General features: G+C 41.9%; 1 protein-coding gene across 1 annotated transcript in view; it reads right to left on the bottom strand.

The window, feature by feature from the left end:
• Window positions 1-16,331: 16,331 nt before the first annotated feature.
• PDK1 (pyruvate dehydrogenase kinase 1) overlaps window positions 16,332-18,529 on the bottom strand; it is a 38,220-nt gene continuing 36,022 nt past the window's right edge. The window contains exon 11 of the mRNA XM_040357744.1: window positions 16,332-16,703. Coding sequence (XP_040213678.1) covers window positions 16,563-16,703 — 141 coding nt within the window. The 3' untranslated portion in view covers window positions 16,332-16,562. The remainder of the gene's footprint in view (window positions 16,704-18,529) is intronic.

The following is an 18,529-nucleotide window of genomic DNA, read 5'->3' on the forward strand; positions in this document are numbered from 1 at the left end:
GCACAGGTAGTTTGCATACAGGTGAAACTCAAAAAATTTGAATATTGTGCAAAAGTTAATTTATTTCACTAATGCAACTTAAAGCGGAGGTTCACCCAAAAAAAATGATCTACCATCCCATCCAGCATACTTACGTCAGCTACAGTATGCTTTTTTTTTTCTGCTGTACTTACCATTTATTCGTTGATTTTCTTTTCTTCTTACCGTGGGGAATAGGCGTTCCTATGAAGGGGCATAGATGATTGACGTGCGGCTTAGGCGCGTCGCGCTTTCCAAAAATAGCCGACCTAGGACTCGGCTATATACGGCGTCTGCGCAGTCAGCTCCTAGTCTGTGCGTAGGCGCCGTGAAGAGCCGATCCTAGTCCGGCTATTTTCGGAAAGCGTGACACGCTTTAGCCGCACGTCAATCATCTACGCCCCTTCATAGGAACGCCTATTCCCCCGCAGGAAGAAGAAAAGAAAATCAACAATTAAATGGTAAGTACAGCGAAAAAAAAAGCATTCTGTAGCTGACGCAAGTATGCTGGATGGGATGGTAGATAATTTTTTTAGGGTGAACCCCCGCTTTAAAAGGTGAAACTAATATATGAGATACACTCATTACATGCAAAGCAAGATTGTTCAAGCCGTGATTTGTCATAATTGATTATGGCTTACAGCTCATGAAAACCCCAAATCCACAATCTCTAAAAATTAGAATATTGTGAATAGGTGCAATATTCAAGCTTTAAAGTGTCCCACTCTAGTCCGATAATTAAGCCTTTAAATGGTCTCTTAATCTGGTTCAGTAGGAATCACAATCATGGGAAAGACTGCTGACCTGACAGTTGTGCAGAAAACAATCATTGGCACCCTCCATAAGAAGGGAAAGCCTCAAAGGGTAATTGCATAAGAAGTTGGATGTTCCCAAAGTGCTGTATCAAAGCACATTAATAGAAAGTTATGTGAAAGAAAAAGGTGCACAAGCAGCAGGGATGACCGCAGACTGGAGAGGATCGTCAGGAAAAGGCCATTCAAAAGTGTTGGGAACTTTCACCAGGAGTGGACTGAGGCTGGAGTCAGTGCATCAAGAGCCGCCACACACAGACGGATCCTGGACATGGGCTTCAAATGTCGTATTCCTCTTGTCAAGCCACTTCTGAAAAACAAACAACATCAGAAGTGTCTTACCTGGGCTAAAGAAAAACACCTGGTCTGGTGCTCAGAGGTCCAAAGCCCTCTTTTCTGATGAGAGCAAATTTTGCATCTCATTTGGAAACCAAGGACCCAGAGTATGGAGGAAGAATGGAAAGGCACGAACTGCAAGATGCTTGAAGTCCAGTGTCAAGTTTCCACAGTTGATTTGGGAGCCATGTCATCTGCTGGTGTTGGTCCACTGTGCTTCATTAACCGCTTCCATACAGGGCTGTTATACACACATCCATACCAGGCCTATTCTGGCACTTCTCTCCTACATGTACAAATCATAATTGTATTGCTAGAAAATTACGCAGAACCCCCAAACATTATATATGGTTTTTTTTTAGCAGACACCCTAGGGAATAAAACGACGGTCATTGAAACGTTTTATCTTGCACGGTATTTGCGCAATAATTTTTCAAGCGCCTTTTTTTTGGGGAAAAAAATTGTTTCATGAATTAAAAAAAATAACAAAACAGTAAAGTTAGCCCAATTTTTTTGTAAAATATGAAAGATGATGTTACACTGAGTAAATAGATACCTAACATGTCACGCTTTAAAATTGCGCACACTCATGGAATGGCGCCAAACTTCGGTACTTAAAAATCTCCATAGGCAACGCTTTGAATTTTTTTTTACAGGTTACCAGTTTAGATTTACAGAGGAGATCTAGTGCTAGAATTGTTGCTGGCACTCTAACGCATGCGGCGATACCTCACATATGTGGTTTAACCGGCGTTTACATATGTCGGCGGGACTTGCGGGTGCGTTCGCTTCTGCGCGAGAGCTACTGGGGACAGGGGCGTTAAAAAAAAATATTTTTTTTTACATATTTATTTCTTTTTTTACACTTTTTTTTTATTTTATTTTTTTTATCATCACTTTTATTCCTATTACAAGGAATGTAAACATCCCTTGTAATAGGAATGTGTGTGACAGGTACTCTTTATGGAGAGATGCGGGGTCAATAAGACCCCACATCTCTCCTCCAGGCTGGAAAGCATGAGATCAGTGAAAAAAAATTCACCGATCTCATGATTACTGTTGCTTAGCAGCCGCAATTGCGGCTTTGTATACTTACGGGGACCCGTGCGTGACGTCATCACATCGCGCCCGGGTCCTCCGACGGTCATAGAGATGACTGGTGACCATCTGGTCACCAGTCATCTCTATGCTTCCTGCCAGCGCTGGACGATTCGTTCTCCGGGCCCCTGATGGCACGGGAGAGACCGGAGAAGCACCGGATGGCGGCGGGAGGGGGGATGTCCCCTCCCGCCGCCTGTAAGAACGATCTGGCGGCAGAATCGCCGCTATGATCGTTCTTACGTTGTGCAGAATCGCCGGCAGAAGAGAAGGATATCTGAATAATGCCTCTAGCTGCAGGCATCATTCAGATATCCCCCCACAAAGCCCAGGACGTCATATGACGTCCACCCGGATCATTAGAGGTCCTTTGTGGACGTCATTTTACAATGGGCTGGTATGGATGTGGTTAAAGAGGAAGTAAACCCTCTAAAGCATTTCTTTAAAAAAAAAAATTCAACCTGAAAGACAAAGGCATAATGAGCTAGTATGCATTGACATCGGTGCAGTCTTTTCTGCAAATATCTCCAAAACCATGTAGGTTTAGGAGATATTTGTTGCACCTACAGGTAAGCCTTAATCTAGGTTTATCTGTAGGTTAAAGTGGTCTGTATGTGTTTACAACCACTGTCCAGAGTCAACGCAACCGTCTAGCAGGAGATTTTGGAGCACTTCATGCTTCTTTCCGTAGACGTGCTCTATGGGGATGCTGACTTCATTTTCCAGCAGGACTTGGCACCTGTCCACACTGCCAAAAGCACCAAAACCTGATTCAATGACCATGGGATTACTGTGCTTGATTGGCCAGCAAACTCACCTGACCTAAACCCCACAGAGAATCTATGGGGCATTGCCAAGAGAAAGATGAGAGACATGAGACAGAACAATGCAGAAGAGCTGAAAGCCGCTATTGAAGCTTCCTGGTCTTCCATAACACCTCAGCAGTGCCACAGGCTGATCGCTTCCATGCCACGCTACATTGAGGCAGTAATTGCTGCAAAAGGGGCCCAAACCAAGTACTGGGTACATATACATGCTTCTACTTTTTCAGAGGTCCGATTGTTCTATGTACAATCCTTAAAGACAATCCTAGTGCTCATAGGCACAGCATAACCCCTCAGGATTTTTTTAGGACAGACCAGGTGAGTATTTAAAAAGTATTGTTTATTAGAAACATTTCATAATATATACAGTAGAAAAAGATCAATTGCCGTACAAAAATACAGGCATGAATATAAATGCCCTCTGGTGTGAAGGGGTATTGCACGTATTTTTGTACTGCATTGTAAACAATACTTTTTAAATACTCGCCTGGTCTGTCCTAAAAAATCCTGAGGGGTTATGCTGTGCCTATGAGCACTAGGTTTGTCTTTTCGTTTATTGGATTGGCCAGACACACACTGTCAATCTTCTATCTTTTAGTGCATATGTACAATCCTTGTTTTATTGATTGCGTGTAATATTCCTAATTTTCTGAGATTGTGGATTTGGGGTTTTCATGAGCTATAAGCCATAATCCTCACAATTATGACAAATCGCGGCTTGAACTATCTTGCTTTGCATGTAATGAGTCTATCTGATATATTAGTTTCACCTTTAAAGTTGAGGTTCACCCAAAAAAAAAAAATTTAACATTAGATTGAGGCTATTTAAGGGGAGCATAAACGGGTATTTTTTTTTTAAATCAATGGCGTTCTCCCGCGGCTTCCGGGTATGGGCGTTCCTATTTGATTGACAGCCATCCGACCGTCGCATACAGCGCGTCACGAGTTTCCGAAATTAGCCGAACGTCGGTGCGCAGGCGCCGTATAGAGCCGCACCGACGTTCGGCTTCTTTCGGCAACTGGTGACGCGATGTATGCGACCGTCGGAAGGCTGTCAATCAAATAGGAACGCCCAGTCCCGAAGATCATACCCGGAAGCGGTGGGAGAACATCTATCTCGAAAACGGTAAGTACTGCATTGTTTTTAAAAAAAATACCCGTTTTTGCTCCCCTTAATTAGCCAGAATCTAATGTTAAAATGTTTTTTTTTGGGTAAACTACTGCTTTAATTTGCATTAGGGAAATAAATGAACGTCTTCACCATATTCAAATATTTGGAGTGTCACCTGTAATATATTACAAGCCGTCTTTCGATACAATGCTCCTATAAACAAAACAAACCTGTAGGCGTACCTTCAAAGTGGCCCCAAGTCCCTCTTCCTATGATTGTATTCTCTTAAATGATCCCCAAAATCCAGGCGCTCCATCATACTAATATTGACCACAAACTCTGTAGGACTGATGTCACAAAGTAGGATGAAAGTCGGATGACTGTCTTGTCGTATCAGTGTGAACCCAGCCTCAGACAGAACTCTTTGTGTTGTCACTTCCAATTTTTTGTATAAAAAAAATGGGGAGCAATTGGAACCTTTATCAATTTGTATTGTCATCTGTGTCTCCATTAGAGGGATTTACCCATCACTTCCCATAATGATGACTGGGACCAGAAATTAAGGGGGGGGGGGGTGTCACTTGAAAAAAAAGAGAACACAGTCCACAATCAAACCAGATTTTATAACACATATTATATATAAATAAATAAGAGGATTAAACATCTGTCAAGTTATTACTAGCGTCTGCTGGAAGATATTGCCAAGTAAAATGTTTGCACATGTGGAATGTATTAACCCCTTGCCGCCGAGCGTACGCAGATATGCTTCCTCGGCTTTCAGGGGTTATACCGGGATGATGCCCGCAGCTGCAGGCATCATCCCGGTACCATTGAGAAAAAACACAAGAAAACTGCGCTGCAACACAATGATCTCAAGGCAGCAGCTATCGTGCGAAGTACACAATAAACATAAACAAACAAAAAGCTGCGCCAAGCTAATATAAGTAATAAACCTCTCCTTTAAGGAATGGAGATTAGCAGAAAGCCCAAAGAGAGTCCTTATACTCATAAGCAGAAGCTACTGTTGTAATATTCAAAGAAAATAATTCCTTAGAAAGTTGCTAGTGCTGAAATAATGGATCTTTCAATCACCCGGTGACATGTTATACAAATCGTGAGGTCCCTCCACCGAGAATAATGAGCCTCTTACCAGATGGCAAGTAACCAGAGCAGTTGGCTATAGCCCAGCCACGGCCTTTGGGTTCCCCAGAAGTCACAGGACAAAACCAACAGCGTCACGACCGTTTTTGAATCAATCGCTTATTCACACATGAATTGATGAGAGGCACGCAGGGAACCCAAAGGCCGTGGCTGGGCTATAGCCAACTGCTCTGGTTACTTGCCATCTGGTAAGAGGCTCATTATTCTCGGTGGAGGGACCTCACGATTTGTATCCCGGTACCATTGTTTAGAGCAGGTGATCGGCTTTCTGGTGATAACAACTGATGCGGCTCGGCTTTTACCCCGGAGGAGCAGGAGGGGACAGCCCCCCCATCCCGCCGCTCTGACCGGACCTCCCGTTCCACCGGGAGATCCGATCCATGATGCGCCTCTTCCGGCGCCTAGCCACAGACTGAAACAAAGCCGCAAATGTCTTCATTCCAATCTCCTGACTGTAAACACTGAAGCAAAGTCACTTCCGGTTTACTCGGCTGCCAATGGCGCCGGATTTAAAAAAAAATATACAGTATTCAGAATCGCAGTTTTTGCTCATCTGAATACTTTGAAGTGCGAAGGAGCGATTTGTGGTCTTTTAGACCCCCGATCTCTCCATAAAGAGTACCTGTCACCACCTATTACTGTCACAAGGGATGTTTACATTCCTTGTGACAGCAATAAAAGTGATCAAATTTTTATTTTATTTTTTAAAAACACAATCTAATAATATAAAATAAATAAGATTTTTTTTTTTTAAAGCGCTTGTGCAGCAAAGAAAGCGCATACGGAAGTTGCGCCAGCATATGTAAACGGTGTTCAAATCACACATATGAGGTATTGCCGCGATCGTCGGAGCGAGAGCAAAAATTCTAGCCCTAGACCTTCTCTGTAACTCTAATCTGGTAACCGTAAAAAAAATGAAAGCGTTGCCTATGGAGAATTTTAGGTACCATAGTTTGTCGCCAGTCCATGAGTGCGTGCAATTATAAAGCGTGACATGTTTTGTATCTATTTACTCGGCCTAACATCATTTTTCACATTCTGCAAAAAAATTGGGCTAACGTTACTGTTTCGTTTTTTAAAAATTCATGAAAGTGTCTTTTTCCCAAAGAAGTTGCATTTAAAACACAGCTGCACAAATACAGTGTTACATAAAATATTGCAACAATTGCCATTTTATTCTCTAGAATCTCTGCTAAAATATATATAATGTTTGGGTGTTTAAGTAATTTCCGAGCAAAAAATACGGATTTCAACTTATAAACACCAAATATCAGAAATAGGCTTAGTCGTGAAAGGGTTAAAGTGTATTCAATCCTTAATTAACTTATCTTATTTGCCCTCTCTGGTCTGTTAAAGATACAATTGGACACATTTTGTAATCTTTATAATCTTAATTTTGGAGACATTCAGAGCTGTCCTCTGCGCATTTCCTGTGTTATATCAAAGAGCTCTTATTCAGGACTCTAGAATAATAAGCCCCAATGTTGTAAAGATCTGAGTATAGGAACTGTTGAGTAGTTTAGCAAAAGACACCAGGCAGGAGCGACAGTCCACAAAAATGCTGTGTTACTGTACATGGGGGCTTAAGAGTAGGGTGCATTTCTGTTAGACCAACAGGAATACATTTTTAGGTCTTAAAATACAGATCTAAATGTCTAATGTGCAATAGGCTAACAAACTGCAAAAGGTAAAAAAATTAAAAGTTGGACACAGTATTTTTTCTGCCCATGTGCATGAGGGATATTTGAAGGCTTCTAAAAAAAAAAAGCTGAGAAAGCAACAAAATACAGCGTTCCAGCACTCTACTGCCCTCTAGTGCAATGTTTCTCAACTCCAGTTCTCAAGTACCACCAACAGGTCATGCTTTCACATTTTCCATTATTTTACACAGGTGATTTGATCAGTTTCACTGCCTTAGGCCCCTTTCACACTACTGCGACATCAAAGTCGCATGATGCGGCCACGATTTCAGGGAGTGGCTGTGTAACTGCCAAAGTCGTACCAAATTAGTGCAGGGACTACTTTCAAGTCGGAACAATATGAATGGCTGTCATTGGAAATCATGGGGAACGACTTGTCATGCTACTCTGCAGTGAGTGTGTGAAAGGGGCCTTAGATGAAATGGCTGTGGTACAGTAATTATCGAGGGAAATCCTGAAAACATGACCTGTTAGGGGGTACTTGAGGACTGGAGTTAAGAAACACTGCCCTGGTTTCACCTCACCTCACATCAGAGCCATGCCAATTTCAGAGGACTGCAATCCTTCCAAGTTGTAAAATGGATTCCAGTGTCACTCCACCTAAACCTGTCGGGGCGCTGTTGCACTTTGTTCCATGGCAAGTGAGTGAAAACCCCCTTTTTTGTATCGTTTAGCTTGTAGATTTTGTATGTGTGTGTAAATACAGTGGATATAAAAAGTCTACACACCCCTGTTAATATGTCAGGTTTCTGTGATGTAAAAAAAATGAGACAAAGATAAATCATTTCAGAACTTCTTTCACCTTTAGGACGTGTTCACATTGCTGGGATCTCAGAGATCGCATGTGATTCAGACCTGCACTGCAGGTGCCGATCACATGCGATCTCTGACCAATCCGAGGTCAGCCATACAGTTGCACAGAAAATAGTGCAGATATTTATTTTTCACCGCACTAGAATCGGATCGCATGGGTGTTCTCAAATATGCAATCCAATTCCTGTGTGAGAATGACACCCGCAGCGGTCCGCACAAGGTAGTGTGAACTCCCTGCAGGAACCAGCGATGTAATTGCACTGGTTCCCGCATCCCATCAGTGTGTACCCAGGCTTAATGTGACCTATAAACTGTACAACTCAGAGGAACAAACTGAAATCCTTTAGGTGGATGGAAGTAAAATGAAAAAAATAAAATATGATTGCATAAGTGTGTACACCCTTAAAGCGCTAGTAAACCCGCTGCCGTTTTTTTTTAAACACCTGAAAAGCAAAAGCCATAATGAGCTAGTGTGCACCGCATACTAGCTCATTATGAAATACTTACCTTGAAACGAGGTGTGGGGAACTTACCTGGTCCACGCCAAGGGAGATGTCATCTTGCCTCGGCGTGTCTTCCGGGTATCGCCGCTCCAGCGCTGTGATTGGCTGGATGTCATCACTCCCGCGCATGCGCATTAGAGACTTCTCCCCGGCAAGATCCGGCGGCTGCCGGGCGTTTAGCCGAGGATCTCCGATACAGGTTTAGGAGATATTCTTTATACCTACAGGAAAGCCTTATTATAGGCTTACCTGTAGGTTAAAGTGGTAGTACAGAGTTTACTACCACTTTAAAACTAATAGTTTGTTGAAGCACCTTTTGATTTTATTACAGCACTCAGTCTTTTTGGGTGGAAGTCTATTAGCCTGGTACATCTTGACTTGCCAATATTTGCCCACTCTTCTTTGCAGAAACACTCCAAATCTGTCACACATCCTGTGCACATCCCTCTTCAGATCACCCCACAGATTTTCGATCGGATTCAGGTCTGGGCCATTCCAAAACATTAATCTTGTTCTGGTGAAGCCATTCCTTTGTTGATTTGGATGTATGCTTTGGGTCGTTGTTATGCTGAAAGATGAAGTTTCTCTTCACGTTCAGCTTTCTATCAAAAGACTGAATGTTTTGTGCCAATATTGACTGGCATTTGATTCCGTCTACTGTGAGGCCCCTGTTCCAGCTTATGAAAAACAGCCCTAAAGCATGATGCTGCCACCACCATGCTTCACGGTGGGTATGGTGTTCTTTTGGTGATGTTCAGTGTTTTTGCGTTAAACATAACTTTTGGAATTATGGCCAAAAAGTTCAACCCTGATTTCATCAGACCAGAACACATTTTCCCACGTTTTTGTGAGACTTCAAATACGATTTTGCAAAATTTAGCTGGGCTTGGATGTTTTTCTTCATAAGAAAAGGCTTCCATCTTGCCACTCTACCCCATAGCCCAGACATATGAAGAATATGGGAGATTGTTGTCACATGTGTAGTGCCGTGCTCCTGTTGATCAGGCGCTGCTCTAAATTTAGTGGGGGTCGGAGCTGTTATTTGGCTCAGACTAATGTGATTAAGGGCAATTTAGCCTCTGTTCCAGCCATGGCTGTGCTGGGAGTCCCACCATTGTTTGCCTGGGGGTGTCATTACCACTCCAGGCCAAGGGTGGCAGCAGCAAGGTCAAGGTGCATTGGGTGTCCCCCCTCGGCAGTGAATCAGTGGGAGTGGTCCCCCGCTGTGCATGCTGGGGGGGTACTTAGGGGACAGACGCCATTGGTGCAGGGTCCGTTGTTTTGTGCCTCATGGCCCGCCTGGCCTGAGGTGCGTGTCCTAAATCCTGACTCTGGGACCACGTTGGTCCGGGGTCGCATGGTAGGCCCAGTAGTCAGACTGGGGCCTGCTTTCTGAAGCAGTGATCCTGTGCTGTCCATCCTGCGGGAGGAAGCCACTTGATGAAGAAAGCCAGGGGAGGACCTATCCTGGAGAGGGCCATGCAAGAGGCTGGTACCTTGGGAGAAGGCCTGGAAACTTCATCGAAGGATGCACCATATACTGAGAGGCTTGACGGTGGTCGCCTGTCGGATTTAAGTTCTACAAAAGTTAAGCTGGAGAGATCCAGTTGCTGAATCCTGTGGCAGGGGACCAAAAGTGTCCTCATAAAGAAAGGTCTGTGGCAGAGACTGTACTTTATTCCGTGCGCCATCCCGGCTGCTAGGCCAGTGAGAGGGACCTATCCGGGTGAGCAATACCCCCTCTGGCTAGAGTGGTGATGGGAACTGTTTGCTGGAAGCAGGAGTGTTTCCCATTTGTGATTATACACCTGAACCTACCTACCCTTCCACCCCTTTACTTTTCTACTAAAGTTCTGAAAATAAATCTCAGAAAAAGAAGTGCAATGTTACCCACTGTAAAGCATGGTGGTGGCAGCTCCTACGGGGGTAGTACTACACATGTACCACACAGCCAGTACTTGCCAAATATTCCTGCAGGTCCTTTATCGTTGCTGTAGGCCTCTTGGAAGCCTCTCTGACCAGTTTTCTTCTCATCCTTTCATCAATTTTCGAGAGACATCCAGTTCTTGGTAATGTCACTGTTGTGCCATTTTTTCTCCACTTGATAATGACTGTCTTTACTGCGTTCCATTGTATATCTAATGCCTTGGAAATTCTATTGTACCCTTCTCCTGACTGATACCTTTTAACAATGAGATCCCTCTGATGCTTTGGAAGCTCTCTGCAGACCATGGCTCTTGCTGTAGGACGTGACTAGGAAAATGTCAGGAAAGACCTACTAGAACAGTTTAACTTTATTTGGGGTTAATCAGAGGCACTCTAAGTAGTAGAAGGTGTGTACTGACTCCTAGTTAACATGAGTTTGAATGAGATTGCTTAATTCTGAACCCAGTTATAAGAGGGTATGCACACTTATGCAACCACATTATTTTTGTTTACCCCCCCACAAAAGATTTCAGTTTGTTTTTCAATTGGGTTGTACAGTTTATAGGTCACATTAAGCTGCACAGCAATGTGGTGTGAAACACATGCAATGTCTGACATCACTATAGTGTGAACCCAATCCCAATCTTAAGTCAATAAAACAAATGTCCACATATATGTTAAAAAAAAAAAAAAAAAGAAAGAAAGAAGAAGAGGTGAAGGAAATAAAGACAGTTATCACAGATAGATAAAAATTTACTAGAACAAATTTCAAGCACGCAAGATATTGCTATTCACACTGTACTTGTTTCAAAAATAAAGTCATTATAGAACAATTATTCATCTTATTTTAAGAAAATAAGCAAACAGTATATGACTCTGACACTCCCTGCATACATAACAAGAAAATATGTTTACAATGAAAAATATGAAAACTATAAAACACAAAAGAAGCACAAGTTTGAAGGGGCTCTGGTGGAAAATCCCCCCCCCCCTTCTCAAAAAAAAACACCACTATCTGAAACAGGTTCACATCACATCACATGCAGACTAACCTTAAATTCTGATTGGTTGTCAATAGTGCACATCACTGCTCTCTGACCAATCTTTTTCAATGCATTTGAGCTTCCTCATGTCCAAGATGCTTTGAAAATATGTAATTCTTACCCACCGGTCAGAGATGGATTGCAGGTAAAGCTATTCTAAATTCCACAAGGCATTCTGGGGAATTAAAAGGTTCCTGCATCATTAAAATGGCACAGGAACCCATCTATTGTGGCAACGCATTTCAGGTCTCTCTGTGTCACCCATGTCAGTTTATATTTGAGAGTGAAACAAACTGGTACTGGGTCCACACAACAAAGGGATTGTGGCATATTACAGTATACAAAACTGCCGCAGATCCCCCCGTAAATTAGACCTGACATAGGATGTGAATAGTCTGCAGACAGATCACACTCCTCTCTGCTCTTGCAGTGATTCTATACAGTGAAAGCTTTTAGAGATTTTCTTTAAACCCCATTTATCCCAAATGTACTTTACATGCAGAATAAAAACAAAGCAAAAAAAAAAAAAGGCACCATGAATGACAGAGCTTTAAACCAAAAGCAAATTAACACCTACTATGAAAGTCATACAATCAAAAAACAAAAACAGTGCACTGATTAATAAGGAACTAATTTACTTATTCTGGGTAGAGAATGATGTGGGTGGTTATAGATTTGAACATAAACTTCATATAAAATAAGAAGATCTGCAGGAAAGTTGTATGCCGCGTACACACGATCATTTTTCGGGTTGTAAAAAACAAAGTTTTTCAGAGTCTAGAAAAAAAAACAATTTTTTTTTTCAACTTGATCATTAAAACGGCCTTACCTACACACGATCGTGAAAAAAAAAAATGCTCTAGCAAAGCGCGGTGACGTACAACGGCACTATAAAGGGGAAGTTCCAATGGGATGACCCCACCCTTTGGGCTGCTTTAGCTGATTTAGTGTTAGTAAATGACGATTCGCGCTTTTCTGTCTGTTACAGCGTGATGAATGTGCTTACTCCATTACGAATGGTAGTTTTACCAGAACGAGCGCTCCCGTCTCATAACTTGCTTCATGCGCAGATTTTTCACGTCGTTAAAGCCCACACACGACCAATTTTTACAACCCAAAAAATTAGAACGTTAAAAACGTTGTTAAAAAATAGAGCATGTACAAAAAAAATTTGGTCGTTTTTCCCGAACCCGAAAAATGCCCTGAAGCCCACACACAATCGTTTTTAAATGACATTTAAGAAAACTTCATTTTTTAGAACCCGAAAAACGGTCTTGTGTACGCGCCATTAGGGTCATGTCAGGCAATTTATTCGCAGCAATCTTTTTTCCCTTCAATTATTAATTTTTACAGGAATTTGTAACTGAGTCGCTCAGTGATTGAGCAGAATTTCAGGTCAGCGTTTCATGCCCTCTCTCCGATTTTGTAACACAGTACACCAACCTAAAGCTGTAGCATTTTTATAACACATAGCAACAGTAAAAGGGCCGCTGTCTGTCCAACATGGCCCTTACCCCATGTTGTACAGAGGTAACCTTAAAGCGGGGTTCCGGACATAATTTTTGCAAGCTAAAATTTCATCACATTAAATAGTCCCTAAAACATATTAATAGCTCCCCCAATCATTCCAGAAATCATTGCAAACATTTTCCTTATATCCTCCAGCTCATGTTGTGGCCGTATCCATCATATGTGTGGGCATGTGAAGGCCAGTTCCCTTTTCTTCCTGGTTTTCAGGGAGAGGTGCATGCTGGGACATTTTTAGGCACAGTAATGCCCAGAGACTCCTGGGAAATAAGTGTCATAATTTCCCAGGAAGCAATGGGGTCTTAGGACAGGAAGTTGAACCACCTAGGACTAGGAAGTAGGCAGATTAAGAAATCTGCCTAGTAACAGCCAGATAGAAGTGATTAAAACATTTTTTATTTATTTTTTACATTAAAGGCAAGCTGTTAATAGAAAGTAAATTTTTAGGGTGGAACTCCGCTTTAAGTCATTAGGACACAAATTTCTGACAGAAAGGGGGAAAAGAGCAACCGAGTATTTGATACAGGGCTACAAAGGCAAGTACAGTACATACACAGACTTTCCCTATCACTCTATTGGTTGGGGGGGGGGGGGGGGGGTCAGGGAGAGGATGTGAATTCCAGTTACCATATCTTGTAGTAGCAGCAATAGTCGCATTGCAAGGTGCAAAGGGTTTAGAAACACTTACTGAACCCATGACTTGGAGGCTACAGAGAAGAAAATGTTCTAAAGGCTGAAATCAGCAGCACTGTCCTACCACACTGATAGGAGGGCAGATCTGTTCTAGAGGATCCCAAGACAAAACTGACACAGCATTTATCTGTGTATTATGAAGCCATAAAAAAAAACTCTACACCATGCTGATCTGGTGTACAAGTAACAAAGGAATTCCAAAACAAAAATTAATGATTCCAGTTTAGGCAGACTATGGTTGGGTATGATCCCATCACTGCTGGTTATAGGGAAGTTGCAGAATACTACTTCTCTAGCACATAGGTTCGTGTAAAAGGTTTTCCTACTGGGGTGTATTTGACTGAATTCAATAGATTTTGCCCTGATTTTCAGGGCAAAAAAGTGCCCGGTATACGCCGATAAATACGGTATTTGTAGACATCTCTCCTCTACATGTTAGTTACAATAGACTTAGAATGGGAGCAGGTTTTTTAGGTATAGTTAGGATTTGACTGAACTTCTACGTTAAAATTGAAGACATTTATCTAGATATCAAAATGACCAATAATCACTCAAGAGTGCAATATTACTGTCATGGCTCCTGATTGTAGTCCAAAAAATACAATATCAAGATAGATCTGTGGGCCGTGATGCATTTACAGAGATATTATTTACAATTATACACTGCCTTTACCCTTCAAGGAAAAATAAACACATTTGGCACAGAGCAATTTTGAAAAAAATAAATAAAAATAAAACTGTAGTAGTAAGGAAATAAACAGGCTGACATAGCTTAACTTCAGCAAATCCTAGGTCCCTGTCTGTCATACTATCCCAAGGAGGTCATTTCTAATCAATGATTCAGAAGTATGTAAATAGGGTGATCGGATGTCCTAAATCTGCATGCCTTTTTCATGATTGGGGGTCTCCACAGCCAGGCAGCTTGCATTTCCAGATGGAGAACCGCAATAACAGCCTACATACTTCTCTCAGTACAGGTTTCCTTTACGAAGGCACAAGACATCATTGAAAACTATTACCAAAAATTGTCCACGTTCTCTAAAGTAGAACTAAAAGGAAAAACATTTCCCGCCCATTCTGGATAGAATGAGGGACAGCTATAACCACTGTCAGGCTTATTTTCTGCCACATGTGTCCCATTGGGCAGATTTCCATTCAATTCCTGTTCCATAGCAAAAACAGAAAGCGAGACAAAATCCCTCCTGGGGTCACCAGAATCGATGTCCACATTGGACGACTTCTCATCTATACTGTTCTAGAGACAACCCACAATTTGTCATTTTCTTTCACTTGGGGATAAAAAGGTACACAGGACAAACTGAGAGGGTGAATCACCCCGTGTTCTAATCCCTCTTGACTCTATACAAAACTAAAGAAAATGCTTTAGTTATACTTTAAAGCGGAAGTAAACCCATCAGTTTAACAGATTCAAAAAACAGTTACATTTCTGGTACATACCAGAAATGTAACTGTCACATTGGTTGTGCTCCAACCCAAACTGTCGAACCATCCAATGGCTGGAGTCATGAGTGATCACATGTGCAGCATCAAGGCAGTTAAAGATTAAACAGAGGCCAAGATCACTGCTTCCTTGTCTGAAAACGATAGCAGGGTGTGTTTTCACTTTAAGCTACTGTGAAAGATGGAAATTGTCCCAAACTGTAAATCCACCATTGGAAACCCCGCGCCCCCCAGAAAAAAAAAAAAAAGCCCAGAGAGGGTAAAAGCTGGCATTTCAGTTAAAAGTGCCTTTTAAATGGTATTTCCCCCCCCCCCCCCCCCCGCAAAGATTCCTTCTTAAAACACCATAACTGACAGGCAGGGCATGTATGCAAAGTACTCGGATCTCACAGATTCTCCCAGCCCATTTCCTGATCCCCATCCTGCATTCTAGCTCACTTATAATTTCAGCTTAGACCGGCATTACTCAACTTTACTAAGCTTTGTACCCCTTTAATAAAAAAACCCATTGTGATCTAGTTCCCATGACTAGCTGAACGCTCCCCTTATCGAATGTCAGTTTATTAGCAGTACAACCCATTTATATAAAAATGGTTACCATACAATCCAGATTTTAAATAACTTAAATACACACTCAGATCTGTTTTAAACAAAATTATCTGCCAACATATTACAATTATAAAATTAAAGGGCAACTCCGGGCCATTCTATATTTAAAGTCATGACATTTTTTTCCCCAGTTCAACTAGGGTAAAATTACCTGACGTCTGTCTTTATACAAGCTGCAACACACCAGCTGAATGTTTAAATCAGGTTTGCTGAGAGAGAACTTGCTCTGCAAGTTCACAAGTGGGAGTGGAAAATATTTACATGGCTTTAATGGTGATCATCACAAAATAGTCCAAAGAAGGGGTAGGAGGCAGGGTAAGAAAGGGTCTACAGAAAAATAGATGTAGCCCTATAGCACAGGAAGGGTAGGAAAATCACTAGATTCTTGATGTATTACTTCACAAAACTTTTGACAAGGTAAGACAATTGCTGTAAAGGTGTTTAACTAAATGGATATATATATATATATATATATATATATATATATATATATATATATATATATATATATATATATATATATATATATATATATATATATATATATATACACAGTTAAAGCTCACCTTTAAGAAGTAGGAACATCCCTTGATCCTGTCATATGTACCCCAAGGGTACTTGAAGGACTCGTTACAAACCCATTGGCTAGGCCTCAGTGTTGGTCTAGACCAAAATAGGTCAGTGGCTCGGAACGCATCCAAAGGCCACAGTGGCTGATGATTTCTTGACTTCTGACAGGTATGTGGGAAATCATGATTTAAAATGTCGCTAGACTATGTGTGTGTGGAGGAAACTGGCTACAGTCTTAAATAAATCACATTACAAAGTGCACAATTCATAGCCAGCGGATTATAAAGATTGGAAACCAGACAAATGGATGATAAACCAAGTCATACAACGCGATGTGCGGATCATGTAGGCCGACCATCAGTTGCTACGGAATGTCGTCATATCTTTTGGCTCACTGCTCGGCACGCACCAGTCATCTGCTTCATGGTTGGTCTTATAATGTTTCCATGCAGACTTGTTATAAACAGGAAGACGTTCTACAGATTCCGTGGACAAAGCCTATAAAAAAAAACGAGAGGAAAGACGTGCATTTATAAGAATTATTAAACTGCTGGTGAATACATATCTGAATATACAGCAAAATGCATACCTGATAAATGGTCTTTGTTTCACCTCCATTTTTAATTAAAAAGAAAAAAAAATCCGGCACTATGGTGTCTCAAAAATAAAAAGATATGATTAGGGTTGTCCCGATACCACTTTTTTAGGACCGAGTACAAGTACCGATACTTTTTTTTCAAGTAGTCGCCGATACCGAATACCGATACTTTTTTTAAATGTGTCCCCAAATGCAGCCATGTCCCCCACATATGCAGCCATGTCCCCCACATATGCAGCCATGTCCTTCTAGCCATGTCCCTCACATATGCAGCCATGTCCCTCACATATGCAGCCATGTCCCTCACATATGCAGCCATGTCCCTCACATATGCAGCCATGTCCCTCTAGCCATGTCCCTCACATATGCAGCCATGTCCCTCACATATGCAGCCATGTCCCTCACATATGCAGCCATGTCCCTCACATATGCAGCCATGTCCCTCACATATGCAGCCATGTCCCTCACATATGCAGCCATGTCCCTCACATATGCAGCCATGTCCCTCCAGCCATTTCCCCCATACCTTTGCCGCCGAAAGCCGCCGCATGGAGAAAATCACAGCATTCATTTGAATAGCTGTTTTGCCCGCGCGTATAGACACTCCCCCTTGCTCGGCATTGGACAGATCACGATCACCCATCCAATCCCGAGCAAGGGGGAGTGTCTATACGCGCGGGAACACTACAGCTATTCAAATGAAAGTTGTGATGTTCCCGCACGCCGTTTAACCAATGCGGCGGCTTTTGATGCGGCGGTGCGATGTGGCGGCTTTCGATGCGGCGGCAGCGGCGGGGGGGGAAAAAGTATTCTATTTAGGTATCGGGGGTATTTGCGCGAGTACCGATACTGGTATCGGTATCGGGACAACCCTAGATTTAATTAAAGCCATATCCCTCTAAAGAATACAGCTCAAGGTCTCCTTGGACCCCCCACCTCCTGTCCTTTGAGACCAGGACAAGAAAGAGAGAGCAGTCCAAACCTGAATTACAAAAATCAGAAGGGATAGGATATCTTTCTAACAATCTGTCACTGGGAAAGGCTGTGAGGGTAAACCTTTCTAACTGGAACATCAAATGCAGTTTAAATCAAACTAGAGGTTCTAACCCCTTCCTTGATCAGGGGACAAAAAAAAAACAAAAAAAAAATGGCATGCATCTGTCTGGAGTTAAACTTAATATTTATTCACAAATAGCGCAGTGGGAACCCAGTGTCCCATGTGTTTTTTTTTTTTTGCTAGTTTTGCGCACAGCGAAATGCGTGCCTGCTGACCACACTTGGGCATCATGAACAATTAATGACACCACAATCGCGACAAACGCTTCCAAACACACTAAAAATATCCATTCCTCCATAAGAGTGAAGATTCCCTTTAATATCCAATAACATGGAAAGCATATTCTTGTTCGATTTATTTAATTCAACAATGACTGGATAATTGAAGTGAATCTTCACTCTTTCGTGTGAAACTTCTAGCTCTATTGGTAAATGAAATAAAAAAAAAAGAAAAAAAAAAAAAAAGAAGAAGAGGTCTGTAGCACAACACACCTTTATTTTGTTTCCTGATTTTTGTGGTAATATCTCACATTTGCAGTGCTGCTTTTTTTCCCACACAGAATAATCTTTTTACATGCGCAGTATTATTTTTGTATTTATTTTCTATTGGTAAGTGAGCCTCAGCACACGTTTGCATTGGTCCGATTTGACATGTTAAATCGCATGCCAA

Source organism: Rana temporaria, chromosome 6 (assembly GCF_905171775.1).
Source record: "Rana temporaria chromosome 6, aRanTem1.1, whole genome shotgun sequence".
In the NCBI taxonomy this organism is placed as follows: Eukaryota; Metazoa; Chordata; class Amphibia; order Anura; family Ranidae; genus Rana; species Rana temporaria.